The sequence below is a fragment of the Physcomitrium patens genome, chromosome 3 (genome assembly GCF_059467195.1).
Source record: "Physcomitrium patens ecotype Gransden chromosome 3, ASM5946719v1, whole genome shotgun sequence".
NCBI lineage: Eukaryota > Viridiplantae > Streptophyta > Bryopsida > Funariales > Funariaceae > Physcomitrium > Physcomitrium patens.
The window spans coordinates 21,230,645-21,249,540 of NC_143412.1; the positions used below are offsets into that span (position 1 = coordinate 21,230,645).

General features: G+C 38.7%; 2 protein-coding genes and 2 long non-coding RNA genes across 12 annotated transcripts; 2 read left to right on the forward strand and 2 right to left on the reverse strand.

Moving 5' to 3' along the window:
• Nucleotides 1-2,814: 2,814 nt before the first annotated feature.
• On the reverse strand, nt 2,815-4,298 carry LOC112280505 (uncharacterized). Its single transcript, XR_002969333.3, has 2 exons — nt 3,430-4,298; nt 2,815-2,986 (listed from the first exon to the last, which is right to left on the reverse strand). It is a non-coding gene; the product is annotated as an uncharacterized LOC112280505 (long non-coding RNA).
• Nucleotides 4,297-5,249, forward strand: LOC149989582 (uncharacterized). Its single transcript, XR_016502281.1, has 2 exons — nt 4,297-4,634; nt 4,919-5,249. It is a non-coding gene; the product is annotated as an uncharacterized LOC149989582 (long non-coding RNA).
• Nucleotides 5,068-8,555, forward strand: LOC112279580 (uncharacterized). The gene is made up of 4 exons (XM_024514173.3): nt 5,068-5,922; nt 6,144-6,389; nt 6,670-6,816; nt 6,969-8,555. The coding sequence occupies exons 1-4, from the start codon at nt 5,068-5,070 to the stop codon at nt 7,806-7,808; spliced, it is 2,088 nt and encodes a 695-aa protein (XP_024369941.1). The 3' UTR covers nt 7,809-8,555.
• A 3,669-nt stretch (nt 8,556-12,224) lies between these two features.
• LOC112279589 (uncharacterized) lies at nt 12,225-17,994 on the reverse strand. 9 transcript variants are annotated; one of them, XM_090249190.1, is made up of 8 exons: nt 17,578-17,769; nt 16,901-16,963; nt 16,666-16,736; nt 15,612-16,375; nt 15,141-15,335; nt 14,788-14,817; nt 13,443-14,549; nt 12,225-13,091 (listed from the first exon to the last, which is right to left on the reverse strand). In XM_090249190.1, exons 4-8 carry the CDS (start codon nt 16,206-16,208, stop codon nt 12,540-12,542), a joined length of 2,481 nt encoding a protein of 826 aa, XP_090105316.1. In that variant the 5' UTR covers nt 16,209-16,375; nt 16,666-16,736; nt 16,901-16,963; nt 17,578-17,769; the 3' UTR covers nt 12,225-12,539. The 9 variants fall into 9 exon arrangements, with proteins under 9 accessions (XP_090105316.1, XP_090105315.1, XP_090105318.1 ...); XM_090249189.1 differs by lacking the exon at nt 16,666-16,736 and having other exon boundaries at nt 16,901-17,040; nt 17,578-17,812; XM_090249192.1 differs by lacking the exons at nt 16,666-16,736; nt 16,901-16,963 and having other exon boundaries at nt 15,612-16,009; nt 16,151-16,375; nt 17,578-17,729.
• Between the last annotated feature and the right edge of the window lie 902 nt (nt 17,995-18,896).

An 18,896-nucleotide genomic window follows, 5' to 3' on the forward strand; every position in this document is an offset into this window, starting at 1 on the left:
TTGTTTTCATGTTTGGATAAATATTGTGTCATTTTAGATTAATACAAGAATTGCTATGAAGTCAACTCTATATAATTATTTGAACAAAATACAAAGATCTTGTCTTATGTTGCAATTATTAAAATTTTACATAAATTAAAAAGAATAAAATTATGAGAAGAAGAATTACTTATTGTTGAAAAATTTAATATGTATAAATTGTTTTTTGAGATGGCCATCAAAGATAGATCTAAATAAATTTAGTTGAGGTTAGAAGGTAAAAATTAAGAAATTGCATTATTTAATACAATAGAATTACACTAGAATTAACGTTGATATATATATATATATGTAATTGATAAAGCCACACCCTACTTTCCACCTCATACTCTATTTTCTACATGTCCTTTGTCCTTGACCCCATTTTCAATCTTGGTCCTTTATTCCCATCTTGTCCCTACCTTGTCCAATTCCACACTCCTTGACTCTACCCCAATTCCCTCTCCAATTCCACCCCTATCCTAAGAGTTTTTATTTATTTTTTTATTTTTATTTTTATGAATTAATCATACATGTTTCAAAGTTTATCAGTTGGGTTTTACGTAGCTGAAATTTTTTAATACAAATTATTGTGGTGTTAGATCAACACACTAACATGATGTATGTTATTACTTGCAAAAAAATTAAAAAAATATTTGTATAAAGAATTGAATAGTCATGAAATAATGGCTGTTGTGATTGTATTTATAAAGATGTAATTATTATTAATTAAGTTTCTATTCATATCAAATTTTAAAAAAATATGTTTCATATCATGGTAGTATATATCAAGTTGTTGTCTTATTAATTTAATGTGTGTGTGCACACAGACAAACATACACATAAATGAGTAATCATTAATAAGATTCAAACACTAAAATAACAATGAGAGTGTAATATTAACTATCAAAAATTTAATTGAATATTGTATGTTCTTCAATAAAAGGTTTTATGGATATACAGATATACATAAATATGTGCATTCTGATTTTCTTTTAAGTTTTAAAAATAATTCCTTACAAAAAGGAATTTACTTGAGAATGTTTTGATGTCTAAGCTACCTATTTTAGTTTATTAATCATTCTAAACAAATATTATTAATAATATTCAATAATATCATTCTAAACAAAAATTATTAATAATATTCAATAAATTTTATATTTAATTTTTTTAAATATTATAAATAATCATAAAAATAATTACATGGATTTATTTTTTTGAATAATAAAACATTAAAAAAAATTTAATATATGTCTTAAAATTTAAGATAAAATGTAAGAAGTTTAAAATTTGGCATTTTAAAATAGATATAGTTATTCCAAATTAATAATAAATTAAACTAAATTTATTTTATTTTCAAATAAAATTTCCACATATCCATTAAGAAAAATTCATAATCATCTTTTAAATTTAATATGGATAAACAAGGTTGAAAAGTTTACTGAAAGTATCCTTAAAAATTACGTGGTTTTTATTATTTCTGTTTCATATCATATGTATGTGGAATTATATATATATATATATATATATATATATATGTATACAAATATAAAAGTACATTTATTATTTAAAAAAAACAATAAACATACTTTTAGAAGATAATAGAAATTATGTAATTAAAATTATTTATTTAAAATTCATAAAATTTTAACTTGAGTTGTAGATGTGATAAATAATTAACTCAAATAAAGAATGAATATAAAGTTTTATTGTAATTATTTAACATGATCTTTTGCAAACATAAGAAATATTGAAAGATTTTTTTTTTTATTATTTTTGAAAGTAAATGTGAAAGTTTTTTATTTTAATTTAAATAAGTTTGGTAAACTAATGCCTAAGATATATTATATTTAAGTATTAAACAAAATAAATAACCAATTGAATTTTTCAATTTCAATCTCTTAGGATGGGGGTGGAGAAGGGGGTGGGGTTGAATAGGATAGAAACTGAGTAGATTCAAGCAAGGTGGGGTGAAGACAAGAGCAAGAAAGGAGGGTTAGGAACAAAGGACATGTACAAAATAGAAAAATGGATCATGATGTAGGAAGTAGGATGTGGCTTTAACAAAATTGGGGTGTGGCTATAACAATTTCATATATATATATATATATATATATATATTTAAAAGTTAAATTATAATTTAGTAGTGAAATAATTGATACTGCCACCAAAGACTAATCGTTTGATTTTAAGCGTTGGAATTCTCTTTGAAGTTAATATTGGAATGTTAGCTCCTGCCTCAAGCATTTTTAGTATTGTAGCCACTTTAATTGCATCAAATTCTCAAATGAAAAGTAAAGAGATAAATAAAAACAACATGTGTAAGTATAGTCTATGTCAGCTAAAATTGTTTGCTTGAAGTGTTCTATGAAGAGATCAGAAATGAGAGAGTGCAAATATGCAAAGAACTTGAAAGGGTGGTGTGCAAGCAACTTCTGCAAGAATTTTGACAAGGGCAAGGGAAAGTCAAATGAACAACTATTTTAGGACCTACAAAAGACATCAAAATTTGCTTCTAAGAAATGGGAAGAATAGAATATGAAAAAAAGCTATATAAATAGATCCTCTTTCTTTGCTTAGAATTTGAGTTTGATGATAGGAACCTTTTTATGATTGTGTTCAGAAATCTGGATTCACTGATGCGATTCTTTTGGGGGCAATGTACCTTGCAGGAAACACTAAAGTTGAGCAACACTTACCGTAATTGGCAATACAATTCATATGTAGTAGTCATTCACCTGGTGAACAGTTGAAAGACCAGGACTATTCTTACATTGGACAGTTGAGGAATTGGTCATCTAGTAATTTCAACGCTTATATTTAAACAGATTCTTGAAGCTGCTACAGGATTTCCGTCCTAATTTGTCCAGATCTATTGCTAAACCATATAACATAATAGTTGTGGGGTTCTGGCCTGACAATATCTTATTGCGCCACTGAATATTAAGAATAATTTTGCAAGCAACTCCTGCACCCAATAAAGAAACACAGAGCTCGTGTCAATCTAACAAAAAGGAACATTCTCACCAAGACATAGAATGTAATATGCACATGCAGTATTGGCAGAAATTAGGTCATTACAAAACCGTCTTCTATACTACGATGGAGTAGATTCTTACACAAATGCATTCTCTGATACCGATTCTTTCCCCCCATGCATTCATTAACATCTTTTGATCTGTTTGCAGTGTTTGTGTACGTGTCCTTAAACTGAAGATGGTGTAGTTCAATCCCCGCTAGAGGAAATATCCTCTTGCAGGAATCGACGTCGTCTTCGGCATACGAGGGAGCGAGAAAAATGTAATTACCCTACTCTGAATAGTACTCATCCCCAGTGTTGGTAAAGGAAAAAATAAAAGCAAAACTCTGACTGTAACAAGAGCAATCGGCAGTCCAGTTAGGTCCATGTACCTCTCAATCTGCAATCCTAAAACAGCTATGAATTCCCTCGCAGCTCGCTTTCCTCCCTCGAAAAACCACCCAATCTGAATGTGCACAAATAACTTGACTCAACACAGCCAATCTGCTTCACCTCGTTGATCTAACCCTGCCTTCAATCCTCATTGTCACCCGCCGCCATCTCGACGAATGTTCTGCAGAGTCACAACTGCCCCTGTAGAGTTTGATAGATCGAAAATGCATCGTACAAAGAGGAGTTCATGCAGACAGAAGGGGAAGATGAGAAGAGGAGCGCGGAGAGGATGGGATCACATAGTCTTGTCATGCTGAGCACGTCAGTTACCAGGTTTAAGCTCCAATGTTGATTTCTCCATGTTGCACGGAGCCCCGACGCCACAGATGAAAACTGAAATAAAGGCTTGATCCTTCGATTGCCCCTGTAGTTCTGAGGAGGTGTGTATGTACTATTTGCAAAATCTGTTTGAGTATTGAAAAGGTAAACTAGTGGAGACTACATTGTAGAGAATTCGAATAGAAGAAACTGCCAGTTAAATGATTCGTTCGTGTCTGCATCGAAATACCGTCCCTCTAACTAATACTGTCACTTATGTGTATCATCACAATGTAACCCTGGCGTCATAGCATCATCATCATCACTTAGACCCATTAATTGTGTAAGAATCATTGTGTATCATGGGTTGTCGATTCTTGGATTTACCGGCGTGTGGAGACGTTGACGTTGCCTAAGGTTTACAGATTTTCGAAGCAAAAAAGAAAAACAAAAAACAAAAAACCATTGGATCTAGCTTGTTGTGTTCGCATGAGGGCGTGGGAGAGTGGCTTACTGAGAACATGAAAAAATCCAAATATATATATATATATATATATATGTATATTTATTCCAACAAAACCAACAAAAACTTCCAGTAAGGCTATACAGCGTTGAATTTCTGAAAGGAATACTGTGATCAGTGTTGATTTTGCAGTGGTTCAACTCAGACCACTTAGGAACAAAATTCGTTTTTAAACTTGATGAGCTCTTCTTCACGCAGGCGAGGCGCGGTTTCGGCGCACAAATGCGGGCCATGTGACATTATCGAACGAGCACCGAAACTATTCAAATTTGACAAAGGTATGAAATTCTCGTTGCAAGAGTGCTACCAATGCGACGGGACACGCCGGGACAAACACTCACTTGCAGTATAAAGGCGCCGCAGGTACGTTGCCGATCTCCCCCAGACTCAGCCCATCCTGTCCTCAGTGCAGTCCAGACTTCACTGACCAGTGCCGCGTGTGGCAATTTCAAATCAAGCCCATTAAGGCAATTTACCTTTATTGTAACGCGGGGCGGAACCCTGTACCTGCTGCCATGGTATCGCTGAGAGGGATTGGAGATCATAGAAACCTGTCAGCTTCGCTTGCAGCTTGCCATGTTGCCATGGAGAGTAGACTTCGATCATGTGTTTGAATTTATTGACGTTGCGAGTATATTGTGCTTCAGCTATGGCAAGTCTTGGAAGCGGGGGTTGCATGGTGTGGGCCTTTGTGGACTTTGAAGGGGTCAACGAAGCTCGGGAGAGTGATTGAATTTGAGTGCAGTGGCCTTGGAGCATTCAGGATGGGTGGGAAGCTGTAGTTTGCTGGGGTTTAATGAGCGGGAGGATGAGGACGTCGAGAGATGGCTCGCTGGAATTGTTCGGGGATGATTACAGACGGAGGGTTGAGCACTTTCGCAAGCCTCCACGACCTCATGGACGAAGACGGAAGTTGTGCGGAGGGAAAGCAAGGAGGAGCGGGGGGAACCTTACCACTTTCCAGAAATTGGACCGGGAGATGGGCAGATTCGTCAACGCCCAGAAAGGATTGGAAGGTGCGAGGAGCAATGGATTTTTCAGTATGCATGGTTCCGAGGAGGATAGCAGTGTCAGGGGGGTGAGGCATGGCGTGAAATGGAAATGCGGGTGGATGTTTGAGCAGGATAGTTTGTATTGGGAAACAGTGCGACGACAAAATGTGTCCGGGGGCGAAGAGCAAGATTCATGGCGGGAGCGTGCATATGCCAGACTTGATGCTGTGAAGGAGAAGGATGCCGGAAGTGTAACTTCGCGCGATTCCAGCAGCCCGTTGGGATATGATGGGGCTTTGAGGCATCACTGCAGCACCGACCATGAATCTATTAGCTCAGGTATGGGATTGCACCTTCGGCCGACCCGTGCTAGAGCTAAAAAGAATGGGAGCAGACGAGATGAGATGAGTGTAGAGGTAACTCGTGACGCTGAGAAGTACCCTTCGAGGAACCAGAAAAGTTCGACTGACCGTGGAAGAAATGGTCGAGCGGATGCGAAAGCGAAGAAAGATTGGCCTGCATTTCTGAGGGTTAAATGTGAGGTATTGCAAATGGAGAAAGAATTTGCCGATCAGAGATTGCAGCAACAGACTTCGGAGATGGCTCAGGCTGCGGAGATAGCGCACTATCTTCGTTCGACCGTGCAAAACATACTTGAGGTAGACAGTCCTTTCTGATTGGTTGATCCTCTCCAGCATGTCAATGTTCTACAGTCATCTCATCCGCAGTTTTATGTCTACCATTCTCTCAATTCAGATTATATGGTTAATGGGACTTGGGCAGAGCCATTGATGTGTGAATTGCATGGTTTGTGGTTTAGGCAAAGTTTCCAAATACATCTAACTTGAATTCAGTGACATTTTGTCTCGAACTGAAACAGAGTGCAAAAAGGGGGACCGTATCAGCTCCTTGTACACCTGGGAGACATGAAGCAGAGGACAGCCCTGGGCTCCTACAGAGAATTCAGCGGCTCCAAAAATTTAACGTGCAAAGTAATCTACAGGACCAAGCTAAGGATTTTCAAAACAGGATCGAGAACCTGAGACTTAAATCTCAGGTACGAAGTGCAGCCTCGAGCTTCCGCAAAGACCTCAATCCCAAGGCGCGTGTCAGCACCTCCCCAGCGGTAATTCTCGGTTGTTTCTTTGATGTTTACAACTTTTGTAGTGCTGATACGAGCTGAACTATATATAAATTCATCAGGACCTTTAGAAGGCTCCCATGGGTGGAATCAACCAACAGTCCACCAATATTCGCTTGAGGTGATAAATGAATGTTATCAAACTATCAAACTATAAGATACCTTTCGAGGAGGGGAAATAGACTGAATATTGCAAAGAATACTTTTTGTATTGCACAATTTCTGGCGGCTAAAATCTGTGTATATGTGGTGATACCTGTCTCAGGTCACATCAGACGGGGAGGAGTGGGCACAAGTCCAAGAGGTGTTGAAGCTATTAAGAGGCAAAGCAGAATCCTTACAGCAGAGTTGTGAAAACTGGGAGAAGCGGGCCTTCTTCGCTGAGGCGAAAGCTGCTTCTTTGCAGATTGAGGTAAATTTCTTCGGAGAAACCTTGTTAGGTTTATGTAAAGCTTCATCAGTTTTCTTGCTCGCACATTAACGGAAGTGAACCTGAAACGAAGTAGAGTTGCTATCTGCAGATACTATATTTGAACTAACTTCGGTTACGTGACTGTACGTCAGGAAGAGAAATGGCGAACGGAAGCGCAAAAAGCGGAGGAGAAAGTGCGAGACTTGGAGAGGGAACTTGTGCAGGTTAGAGCCGTCCTGGAAGAAGTCAGAAACCGCCATGCTCTCGAGCAGAGCCGGTTACTGGGCTCTGGCAACAATCACGGGTACACTGTGGTTTTGCAGCCGATTGTGACAAGCCATGGGAGCGCCAATAGCAAATGTGCCGTTTCATCGAACTGTGAAGGCAATTGTTACGGCTCTGGTTTAGAGCATCATCAAACAGATTGTGATCACCAAACTGAAGCTGTCTCAATGGACCGCAGAATTGGAAGCGATGAGATACGTGGACACGACGAACTTTCAAGTCCCAACGACGTCGTGGCTGCACCTACAACCCCCAGTCCATACAGAGGACTGAGCGAGGCCAGCACCCAAGGCAGCAGCAGACACAGATACGAAGGGTTATTGGAAGGCGACGGCGATGATACTCCAATCAAAATTCCAAAAGACTCTGGGCAAACTAATGTTCACGAAATTGCAAAATCCGAGGTGCAGAAGTCTTTGTCACAGAAGTGGTTTAAGCAAAGACCCAAGAGCAGGAGGCCCACTACTCCTGGCTGTGAGGTGGGAATATCTGATGCTCGTTCAAACCTTGGAAGTAGTTCCATTCGGGGCAAAGTCCATGCAGCAGGAGGGTCGAGTGGTCAAAACGCTCTTCGCAAGCCAGGACCGGTGCTTAGTGGCAACACGAGGGCGGGCTCTTCCGGTTCTTTACTCGAGAAGAGAGCTCCTCTTAAAGAAATCAAACGCAACACTCCTTCTCACACTGCAACAAAAGTTGAGTGGTCGTAGCTGCAGTCAGCACACATGTGCGGACTAATGCACCAAATTGGGGACCTTCTATTCAGGCTTTCAATAGCTTTTTGCCTCACATAGTCGAGAAGGTTTTGGTAGTGTGGGAGCTTCCTGTTGCAGAGTGTTGCATCAATCCGCCACCTGAGGCTGTGGAGGTCTCGAACACAATCTTCGACATATGTTCTATAAGTTTCGCCTCAACGAAGACATTTTCGACTTACATGAATTGAACTGGGAATATTCGCAGGACATGGGTTAGTGATGTAACGTTGGAGTCCTCCATTTGCATCAGGTCATAGCTAGGCTCCCATGCAACTGACAACCTCTTCAATACCCAATATTCAACGCCCCCAAAGAGCTGTGAAACTGCACAGAATCTGTCAGTTGATTTGAAGCACAATCTGAATGCAAGTGAACAGGGATAAAAAGTAAGCTTGAGGGCACTGTGATTGCAAAATTCACCATTCACTAACACCATCTGAAAAGAGGATCTGGCTGTGTATTGTGTTCAGAAACTCAGTGTGCGGAGTTGACCTAGAAGTCTTTGAAGCCGGTCAAATAATGCCAGTTTGAATAGGCACCACTTTGAATATGCTAGCTCAATTCAGATATTTGATGTCTTAGCACCATTCAAAGCCAATGGACTGTTGTTAGATTACCTTCCATCACATCCACTCTCTTCCAGAGTAATGGTTGTCTATTGAAGTTCCGGCCTTGATTTACATGATTTTGTGTTACCCTTGATACAGCACTTTGATCTGTATAATTGCTGAACACTTTTCATATTGATCTCATGTTTTTTTTTTTTTTTTTTTTTTTTTTTCCGAAATCACACACAGGAAGAAAAAAATCAAACAAACAAACCTAGAAAAACGAAGAAGAGGAATAAGGGTTCCATTTTTTTGTGAGCACAGAATATTAATGAGAAACTTTACTCATGTAATCACAATAAAAAAGAGAAAAGTATCTTTGTTCAATGTTCAAACATTATTAGAAAACTTATACATGAAAAAATTAATTCTCTTGATGATATTAATCAGCGTCAACTTGTAATTGTTAAAGATCTCTTTAAAAGTGGTGTTGACTAGAAAAATATTTCTTAATGAATGTAAAGTACCTAGGTAGTATAAATAAAAGTAGTAATACAAACGCTCTTTTGCCACATATTTAATATTTAAAATAGAAGTATTAGTTATACGGATTGAAAATGACTTTATTCTTTTGTAGGATATTATTGTAATAATGTCTTACATTTTGTCTTATTTGTGTACATGTGTGGTATGGCAAGTTTGTCCATCATTTAATGAACATCTCTATGGAGGTTCTACAAGAGGGCAAGGGTAGTGTCACCATAATATGGTATATGTTCTATTTGAATGACATTTAGAGTATTCTTTAAATAGCCTTCAAAGGTCTAAGCACCTTGAGTGTTTAACTTGATAAAACTATAATACTACAATAATATTTAAATCTCCAATCACATCTCTACATTGGTAAGAAAAATCATATATATATATATATATATATTCAATTCATCATTGTTCACTATATCATCTACTCTTTTTTTTCAAAAAATCAATACATCCTCATGTATTGATTATCTTCTTCCCATTCGTTTTCATCTTTTTCTTTTGCTATCACTTTCATTGCATCAAGCGTGGAAAAATTACCCATTATCTTAAGATTTGATTTTAAAATTACTTCTTGTCATCATAGACAGAAACAATATTTGAAACATCTTGTGCTTTAATTGCCATTTTCAACAATATGAAAACCACTTTTGACCACCTATATTTTATTTTAGTTAATGTATGTATGAAAAAAAAAAAAAAAAAAAAAAAAAAACTCATCTTAATTAATTTTTTGTATAATCTTGAGATAACACCAAACATATAGTATGATAAATTCAACACATTTTCCTCAAATCAAAATTTTTACACTTGCGATTCTTATAGTAATATATAAATTAAATATTAGAACTTTTATGGTATTTCTTAGAGCCATAAAAAAATTATTTATTTATTTATATGCATAGACATACACACATAAATACATGTTAATCATTTTTAAATTATATCCAACCCAAAAAATTTCACTTCTATTACACAGTTAAATACATTATGATCAAGTTGTGTAAACATCAACTTTGTTGCAAACTAAATATATTCTTGATGTCTTGTACAAAATTTACATGCAAGTCATTATTATTATTATTGCTATTAAATCAATACTCCTCTAGCTTTTGGAAACCAATTTTTCCTATGAGGATAAATAATAATAAAAAAAAAATTATGATATTTAAGAAAATGATTGAGTAACAACTAAATCTTATCACAAAGTCATTGATGGACAACAATACTTAATCACGACACACTAGGTCCTCATATTTCTTGTTAGTTATTTTGTACAATTCATTGGCAAAGCATGTTTCCTTCTCTTTTTTAGATGGCAGATGTGTAGCGTGCTATTTTGAAGATACCATGAATATAATATTTACTTTTATAGAGGCCAAAAATATGATTTTAAAGGATTTCTGTTTGTTTTTTGTTTTTTGTTTTTTTTTTTCGAATATTGTCAAGCTAGATAAAAATATTGCCAACGACCACTTTACTTATATATTTTTATTTCATATTCAATCTTATCATTCATTGTCAATGTAAACATAATTTGCAAGTCATGTTTTCTTTGTCATTAATGAAAACGTATTCTTTCTACTACTGCCTCAAAATCTTAATGAAGTCTTAAATTCTCATTCAAGAACATAAATATTCACTCCAAGTTTTTTAATATTTTATATCTTGGTAATAAACTTTACACATTTTTTAAAAAGATACGTCTAAAATTTCGTTATCAATCTAAACATGTTGATATATATATATATATATATATATACATATGTAGAGAGAGAGAGAGAGAAAGAGAGAGAAACAAACAAACACACACATGCTTTGTCTTCATGTTGAAACTTGGACAAATTGCAGTGGACCTGGACTAAACATAAAACATGGTTAAGATATATGCACAAATTTAGAAATGACAACTCGCTTTATTTTTAAAAAATGAAGATACTTTGCTTGTTGAAAATACATACTGGAGTTGACTATAGTCACAAATGATAGAAGAGTTATTCCAAATTTAACCAACATCAAGTAGCACCAAATTAAAGATGTTTCAAGATATGATTCCATTCAGTTGAAAATTTCAGTGTTTTCTGACAAAATGAATAAATAAGTAAGTAAATAAATAGAATAGAAGGATTTTGAAATAATATTCTAGGTCGATAAGTGTGTTAATTCTTTAGGAATGTTAAATATAATTCTGAGAGGAGTGATCATCAATTAGCATGTAGCCACCCTTGATTCACATTCTATAAAATAATATCGTTACTCATAATTACAACAAGCAGAACCTGAAGGAAAAATTTCCAAATAAGTTGAAGACATGAGAAAAGGATTTTAAAGTTCAATCTCTATTGTAGACTCAATCCAAGTAATCTCAAAAATAATATTGGCAATAATATTTCTCAAGTTTTCTTCCATACGATAAATGATAATTGAAGGATTAACTTTGGTTTTTGGTTTTTGGTTTATTTTTACTTTTACATAATTATTTTACCAAGTAAAAAATCAATATGTGAAAAAGTTGGGTACAAATTAGCAAAAGAAAACAAACAATTACTAATGTGATAAACTGACATAAAATCTCACTGATAATTACCTTTATAATAAAAATTTATTTATCATCCTAATTTTTAGCCGATAAACATAGCATGCGGGGACATTCATCATGTGTGTATCCTTATTAATTGACCACAAAGAGTATGGAACTTATTAGCAAGGTAAGTTGTCACAACATTAGTTTATTTTATTTTACTTTGACAATGATTTGTATATTAAAATAACTTTTTACTTCCATGGGATCTGAAGTGCACCAAATATTAAAAAAAATCTTTTAATATCACATTTAGAACGCCCTCAAAGATTTATTCTTTACCATCAGTTGATCTGAACACAAGATTTGCCATAATGTTGTATAAATGGTGCTGCTCCATCTCCCCCTGTGCAACTGCCAGAGAGTAATCTGAATTTTGATACAAAAAGCTTCATGAAGATGGACGAAGATAGACAACACCTGCAACAAAAAATTCTCAAGAACAGTCAAGTTGTGATGTTCAAGCTTGGGACTTGTAGATGGGTCTTAATCCTTGCAATTTCTAGTGCTACTACAACTTGTTGCTGTGTACATGTCAGCTTCTACAAACTTGCATACTAACACACATACAGCAACAACATACCTTAAAATGTTGAACCCTTGAACCACTTGGAAGAAATTCATTAAACTCGAGCACCAATGTTAAATTAGTAGCGAGAAACTGTGTATCCATAGTCCAGATTTTCAGATAAGGCTACGACATTTGGATCCATGCAGCATGCAACTGCAAATAAAATAACTTGTTATTGGATCCATCCATAAAGAAAAGACAAAGCCAACATGCTTTCGATGGGTAAGCCCAAAAGTTACACCATGTCTAATCCTCCACATTTCAGAGTAAAAATGCAGCCGACATCATACGTTTTCCCACTTTACAGGGATGGAATCACAGTATTATAAAGTTATTATACAGTGAACCTACTCGCGGGGATTTCCGAGACTCATTCATTCAGTGTGAACCTTTAGATGAGCAAGAACCTAAGAGTTTAAGTTTCAACTACATACAAATTTAACCACTCATATATTTCTTTCTAGAAAATCACAAATCCGCTCCTCCATGTACATCCGGTCTCTGAGCCCCCGTGGCATGTGTCTCTCGTCTGGGAACACCAACAGCTCATAATCCTTGGATGCAGCGGTCAGTGAATTGATAAGCCGAGCCGTGTGCCGAAAATGTACATTCTCATCGATCATTCCATGCACCAGCAACAGTTTTCCAGTAATCTGGTAAACGTGGTGCATGACAGAGCTGTATTGGTACCCTGCTGGGTTGCTGGCCGGGGTTCCCATGTATTTCTCCGTGTAGTGGGTGTCGTAGCCATCCCAAGAGGTGACAGGCGCCCCAGCAACAGCACAGGAAAAAGTTTGTGGACATCGTGCTAGGGCCATTGAAGCCATGTAACCGCCATAGCTCCATCCATATATTCCAATTCGGTTCGACATTGCAAGGCCTTGGCTTACCAGCCACTGCACTCCTGTTTGCTGATCCTCTACGTCGATCTTTCCCATGTTGTGCTTGATCGCACCTTCAAAATCCAGACCTCTTCTTGCACTACCTCTGTTGTCCAGCTGCACATAATGTACACATCAATGTGGAATCGGGTTTCAATATTTAAGAAAGAAAAACATAAACTCTAAATAAAACACACGCATCTTCTGAAAAAATAGAAATAGAAATCTACTTATGGATATATGATTATCAATAGTATCTAATAGCAAAATAAAAAAGAGCCGTCTTCGTTTTGAGACTTGCTTTCTTTCTTTCTTTCTGAAAGCTCTATCCAAGGTAAATAATAATAATAATAATAATAACAATTCAATAAAAGCTACTAAGAGAACCATTTTGGTGCCACTCTGACAGCCCCTAATTCCATGAATTAAGAGAAGACCAGTGTATGAAAAGGACGTAAAGGGATTTACCTTCCAAACAAGAATGCCTCGACTCCTCAAATACTGGGCACGCATATCCACCGTGTTCATCCAGGAATTGCACACTACTTGCACATTAGGGCCACCATAAACACTCACCACTGTTCTATAAGGTGGGCGCCCGAACTGTTTAGAATCTGGAATGTAAACTAGCCCATGCAGCACAGTCCCATCGCTAGCAGTGAGTGATTTGAACTCCGGAGGTGTTAATTGCAACCTACGTGTGTGGTACGTAGGGGCTGGTTGCTCATAAATGGTAACGAGTAGCTTTCCGGTGTCCAAGGAACGCAGCAACAGCCTGGGTGGTGTATCTAAAGAGTCGTGTATATCAACAAACATCTTCATCTGGTGATCTAATACGACAATATGCCGACCTGCCCCTTGCGTCAGCCTCTTGGGCTCTACGAGGTTTGGTTGCGTGCAGTCCAGACTGACGCTGTACAGATGCATTTCTAAAGGACTATCATGTGTTCCTGTAAAGTACACCAGGCCGGCCTCTTCGTCCACTCCTGCAACTTGCTCTACCATCCAGCTCCCTTGCGTGAGAGCCCTAATGCAATTGCCAAATTCATCGTGCACATACAAATGCCGAAATCCTGTTTTTTCACTTGCCCAGATGAACCCCCCTGAAAGAAGTCCATGACATTTTCGTAGAGAAGTGAAACAATCGTGCAAGTTAACCCAAACATCGCTCTCCTCAGTGAACAACACAGTCCTCTTGCCAGTGAGTGGATCAAATTTCAATAGCTTAAGTTTTGTCTGAGTCCGATTCTGTACTTGCGCAGTGAGACTACCATTGGGCAACCACGTGACTCGTGCTAGATACTCCTCATCATCTCGACCTTCACCGCACAAACCAACCTCCAAATCCATCCAGACTACACTACCGCCATTTGATGGAACCACACCTAATCGCACACTCACGTTTGAGTGGCCTGCAAAAGGATAAGCGTGAATTTCTTCAGCCTCCCCACCAGTTGACGCCTTCCCCTGGTGCATGATCCTAAAAGGTGGAATCCTGGTTGAATCTACTTCCGCAAATGCAATGTAGCGACTATCAGGCGACCACCAGAAACCATTTCGTCTATCCATTTCTTCCTGTACTGCATACAAATGTCATTAGTTATCTTTCCACACTTGAAACCTCAAATGCAGTCATTCTGACATCAGTTGGTGAAAGAAAACTCAGAGCAAGAACGGCATGTATAGGAAGTAAGCAAGGAACATATAATTTGAATTGCGAGTCTAATTGTATTCAACAGCAGAGATACTAAGTGCATTAAATACATGAAAAACCAACGGAAAGCAAAACCCTTCGTGTGGAATGTCAAGATACCTGCGCTATATACTCGGCAAGTCCATGAGTCTGCAACAAGGCCAAGACTAAAAAGGATTAGGTCCACCCAGATATGACAGTATGTACACTAATCTCATACATGCACACCTTCAATAATGAAACTTGATAACTGCAAAATAGCAGAGATATGAGATTAACCTACATGATAAAATACTGATTTAGGAGCAGATAACATACTTATTATCGAGGCCATCATGTATTAATGACTAGTACCAAGAGTACGAGAACTAACCTAAGAAAATGAGAGAATAAATCGAATTTCGAAACTACTCAAAGAATCCAGGATATGACACAAGAAAATAAGTGGGTGCAATGACGATAGCAAAACCAACCTTGCCAGTTCCACGTGCACCAGATGTAATTTGAATGGGATCCCCGAATGCTACTGGAACAACAAATATCTCATCATCACGAACGTAAGCTATAGAACATGCATCTGGTGAAAGCTGGGGATCCAGAATAGGAGACCAAGAGGTGCTAGCCACTCGCCGTTGTAGTTCAGCTCGTACTCCTTCTTGAACATAAATCTGCCGTCATGTAAAGTGCACATTATAAAAAAGACGTTGAAGCATACGCGTTTAATCAATGTACGCTCGAAAATGAATTACCAGGGGGAGTACACAGTATACAACAGAATAAATACAAAAATGAAGAGACCCAATTCCGTGTGTAAACAGCACCAGGCTACAATGTTATTGGTAATGTTGGAGCAAGACAAACACCGAGATCATTAACATTGCTACTGGACACACCAATCAAGATTTCCAAAATTCAGACTGTGCAGAACATCAGAAAGGACGTACCCCACTAGGAAGGGGAACCATCAGACGGTGAGGAACACCCTTGCCCCACTCATAACGTGTCACTCCCAATCCCCTTTCTCGCAACCTCTCCCTCCTCAGCTTCTCAACTGTGGAAAGGTTACCCTCGTCCACTCCGCCACCAGGTGGACTGACCAGCAACCGCTGTTGCCTGGCAGCCACATCAAAAGCGTAGATTTTCCTGCTGAGAGTGCTGTCGGGACTGTACAAATATGTGATTAGCTTATCATCGGGACTGAACTGCACTGAAGCCGGCGCTACATATCCTGGAAGAGGGTACTGAACAATGTCCTCGACTGGGAAGAGCGTGTATTCATCTCCAAGAGCTTGGCTGTCAGTGGTGGGCATGGTGGTCTGAATAGAAGGCGGAGAGAGTGAGCCTGCAAGATCAGATTCTTCGGGGTCACTTCGGATAGATTGTAGGGACAAACTGCCACTGAGCATACCACACCATCCAAGGAATGAGAATCTCTCAGATTTTCCAGTTTTCAGAGCAGAAGTTTTCGTATCAGTTGATCTACTTGCAAATCTGGGTTCCGCCGTGGTAACGTCTGTAACTTGATACCCCAGTAGTGACATCCAGCTTCACGCACATCTCGAAGTATCATCTGCCCCGCAGCTAAGCCCCGGGAGCCTACCCACAGGATTTTGCTCCGCAAGTCTTGTCAAAATGACAAAATCACCACCCAATGCGCGGCAATCACGAGTTCACAAACCTCGCACGCCGGTCTCGTCAGCAACAGTTTCTGATATCCACGAATCACATCAAACTAATGAGCTGCAATCGCAAACGCAGAAGGAGCAACCATGGCTCCCTATGAACAACAATCGACACAAGAGAAAACACGCGAGCAGGGGGACAAAAAATTGACAAATTGCCCCCGGTTGATACGACCAATGATTGAGCTCATCGAAACTCCATACAAAACTCGCCCTAATCTGCCATGTAACTTTTGAAACAATTTCGACCTAGGACGCTCATTTCTTATGGAGAAAAAAACAACATAAAGGACGGCGCAATTGGCAGTTGATTAACCAAGAATTCCTTCTGAATCCAGAACAACGCTGGACCGAAGAAGTCAATGTCCGATTTCAGGGTCTTCAAACCTGCATGAGGCACTCACAGCACTTATCCTAATCTCCTCCACAACAACGTCTCTCAGATGCTCCCAACGACACGAACTCCTAACTGTTACACAAATCAATTCAGCAGATGCTCACAGACGGTCACACAAGTAGATACATCACCACCACCGCAATTCCTCAGATACCTCCAATAGATCAAAATTGTTGGTGTCAAGTCAAACCCCGAATCTCAAAGCAGCGATCCACACCTATAGCAACCCACCACATTCAGGTGCACCCCACACCCAGTCTCTCCAGCACAGAATCTTTCCAATTCTTAGCTAACCTACAACCACCACCACCACCACCATCGTCGAACCCAGCTATCGAGAACAACACGAAGAAGTCAACAACACAGAACTACTCTTCTCCTTCCCGAAAGCTAACACAAAAGGGAAGTCGAAGAAGAAGAAGAAGAAGCGAAAGGAACAACAACGTGGGGAGGATGTCACCTCCTTGAGGCAAATGATTACTAATCAAGCAAGGTTACGGCATAAGAACCACCCTTGAGAGCCCCCTCGCTACCTCTATAAACACCGACTCTCTAAACACACTCTCTCGCTGCCTTCTCTCTCTCTCTCCCTTCCCCTCCACACCAAGACACAATCCACCAACTCACAAAAAAGTTTATGATGATCTTCTGCTACATGCTAACACGACTCGTTCCTTCCTTCCTTCCTTCCTTCCCCTCTCTCGCTCTCCCTCTCTCTGCCTTCTCTCTCTCTCTCTCTCTCTCTCTCTCTCTTACAGTCCCTCTCATGATCAGTCCCACCAGATGTAATTCCGATGCTACACCACGACGAAGGGAGCTGGCATGACGTACTTCCACGGAAGCCCACCACCCAGTGAGAGATTCGTCTGCGCTAATGCTTCTCCTGCTTCTCCTGCTCCTGCTACTCACTCCTGCTACTCCTGCTGCTGTTGCGTTTCTACATCACAGCTCCTCCCGCCCCCCCACATCTCTGCTGCCACACCCACAGCCAATCCTTCCATTCCGACCCCATCGATGCTTCCTTTCACGTTGCCAAGCTCCCTAGCTACTACGTTCGGATGCGATGAACGGGGAAGTCAGAAAAACGAGACGAAGTAGCACCACTTGTAGCAGTAGTGGTAGTAATTTGCAACGATGGCTTCATTCCTTTCTTGCTTTCGTTCTTCCTCCCTCACCAAAGTTAAATTTAACTCTCTCGTGCCGTGAAGAAGAAATAAAAACATGGTGGTCATGGTCATCCCCGATCCCCTCCCCTCACAGGAGCTGCGTCTAGACGATAGATTAGTAGTCGGTTCTTGTTCGTCGAGGGAGAGAACGGGGTGGATGTTCGTCCGTTGGGGGGGGGGGGGTCCACTTGCAATTGCATGTTGTAGTCCCATCTGGGTTGGCGCTGTGCTGCTCTGTCACACCCTCTCAGTAGTATCCAGATTGGTCTTGTCAAGTGGCCCCTCCGGTCCCTTTCCAACTAGTAAGTCTCTGTGTGTGTTATCTGGTTGCTATACCCCCCCCCCTTTTAACGAATGAATGGCGTCTGTGCCCTTCCTTTGACACTTGGATGCATTCATCTGCTCATTTTCTGTTCATCCTCTTGGACTTTTTCCCAGACTTGGGTCCCTCCATATTAAAAAGGGGGATGTTGTTATTATTCTGTAATTGCATGGAACTGTCTTGCATGATGAGCAGTTTGTTTCCATTTGGGTTTGTCTTGTGGATTCACACACATATATATGTATGTATGTATGTATGTATTTATATGTGTATGTATATATAATGTCAATTCTTTGAGTATTTCGTTTGCTAGTTGGTGAACTAGCTCAATCGTAATGTTCGTCTGCTAGTTCTAGTTCGTTTGTTTGTGTTTTGAATGGTGTTTTGAATGGAAACCAATTTTAATTTTATTTTTTTTGTAAAAGCTAAAAGTGTGTTTTTTGGATTACAATACCAGATTTTTAGTTTATTTTATGTTACTTTTTTTTTTATAAATTGGTTTATTTATTGGCAATAAAGAAATGGAAAAAAAAAAGTAAAAAAGAAATAATAATGACCAGCATGTATTCCAAATACCATCTTAGGTAAATGGGTTTTTCATATTTCAATGATGGTATTATGTTGTCGTTTATTTATTGTTGAATATCTGAAAATATTGAAAT

Coding starts and splice junctions, on each gene's coding strand:
- LOC112279580 (XM_024514173.3), top strand. CDS start 5,068: ATGAGCGGGAGGATGAGGACGTCGAGAGATGGCTCGCTGGAATTGTTC. Junction 6,390..6,669: donor GTGTCAGCACCTCCCCAGCG/GTAATTCTCGGT, acceptor TACCTGTCTCAG/GTCACATCAGACGGGGAGGA. Junction 6,817..6,968: donor CTGCTTCTTTGCAGATTGAG/GTAAATTTCTTC, acceptor ACTGTACGTCAG/GAAGAGAAATGGCGAACGGA.
- LOC112279589 (XM_024514194.3), bottom strand. CDS start 16,208: ATGTCACTACTGGGGTATCAAGTTACAGACGTTACCACGGCGGAACCC. Junction 15,336..15,611: donor TGGTTCCCCTTCCTAGTGGG/GTACGTCCTTTC, acceptor ACATGACGGCAG/ATTTATGTTCAAGAAGGAGT. Junction 13,092..13,442: donor GAGGCATTCTTGTTTGGAAG/GTAAATCCCTTT, acceptor CATTATGTGCAG/CTGGACAACAGAGGTAGTGC.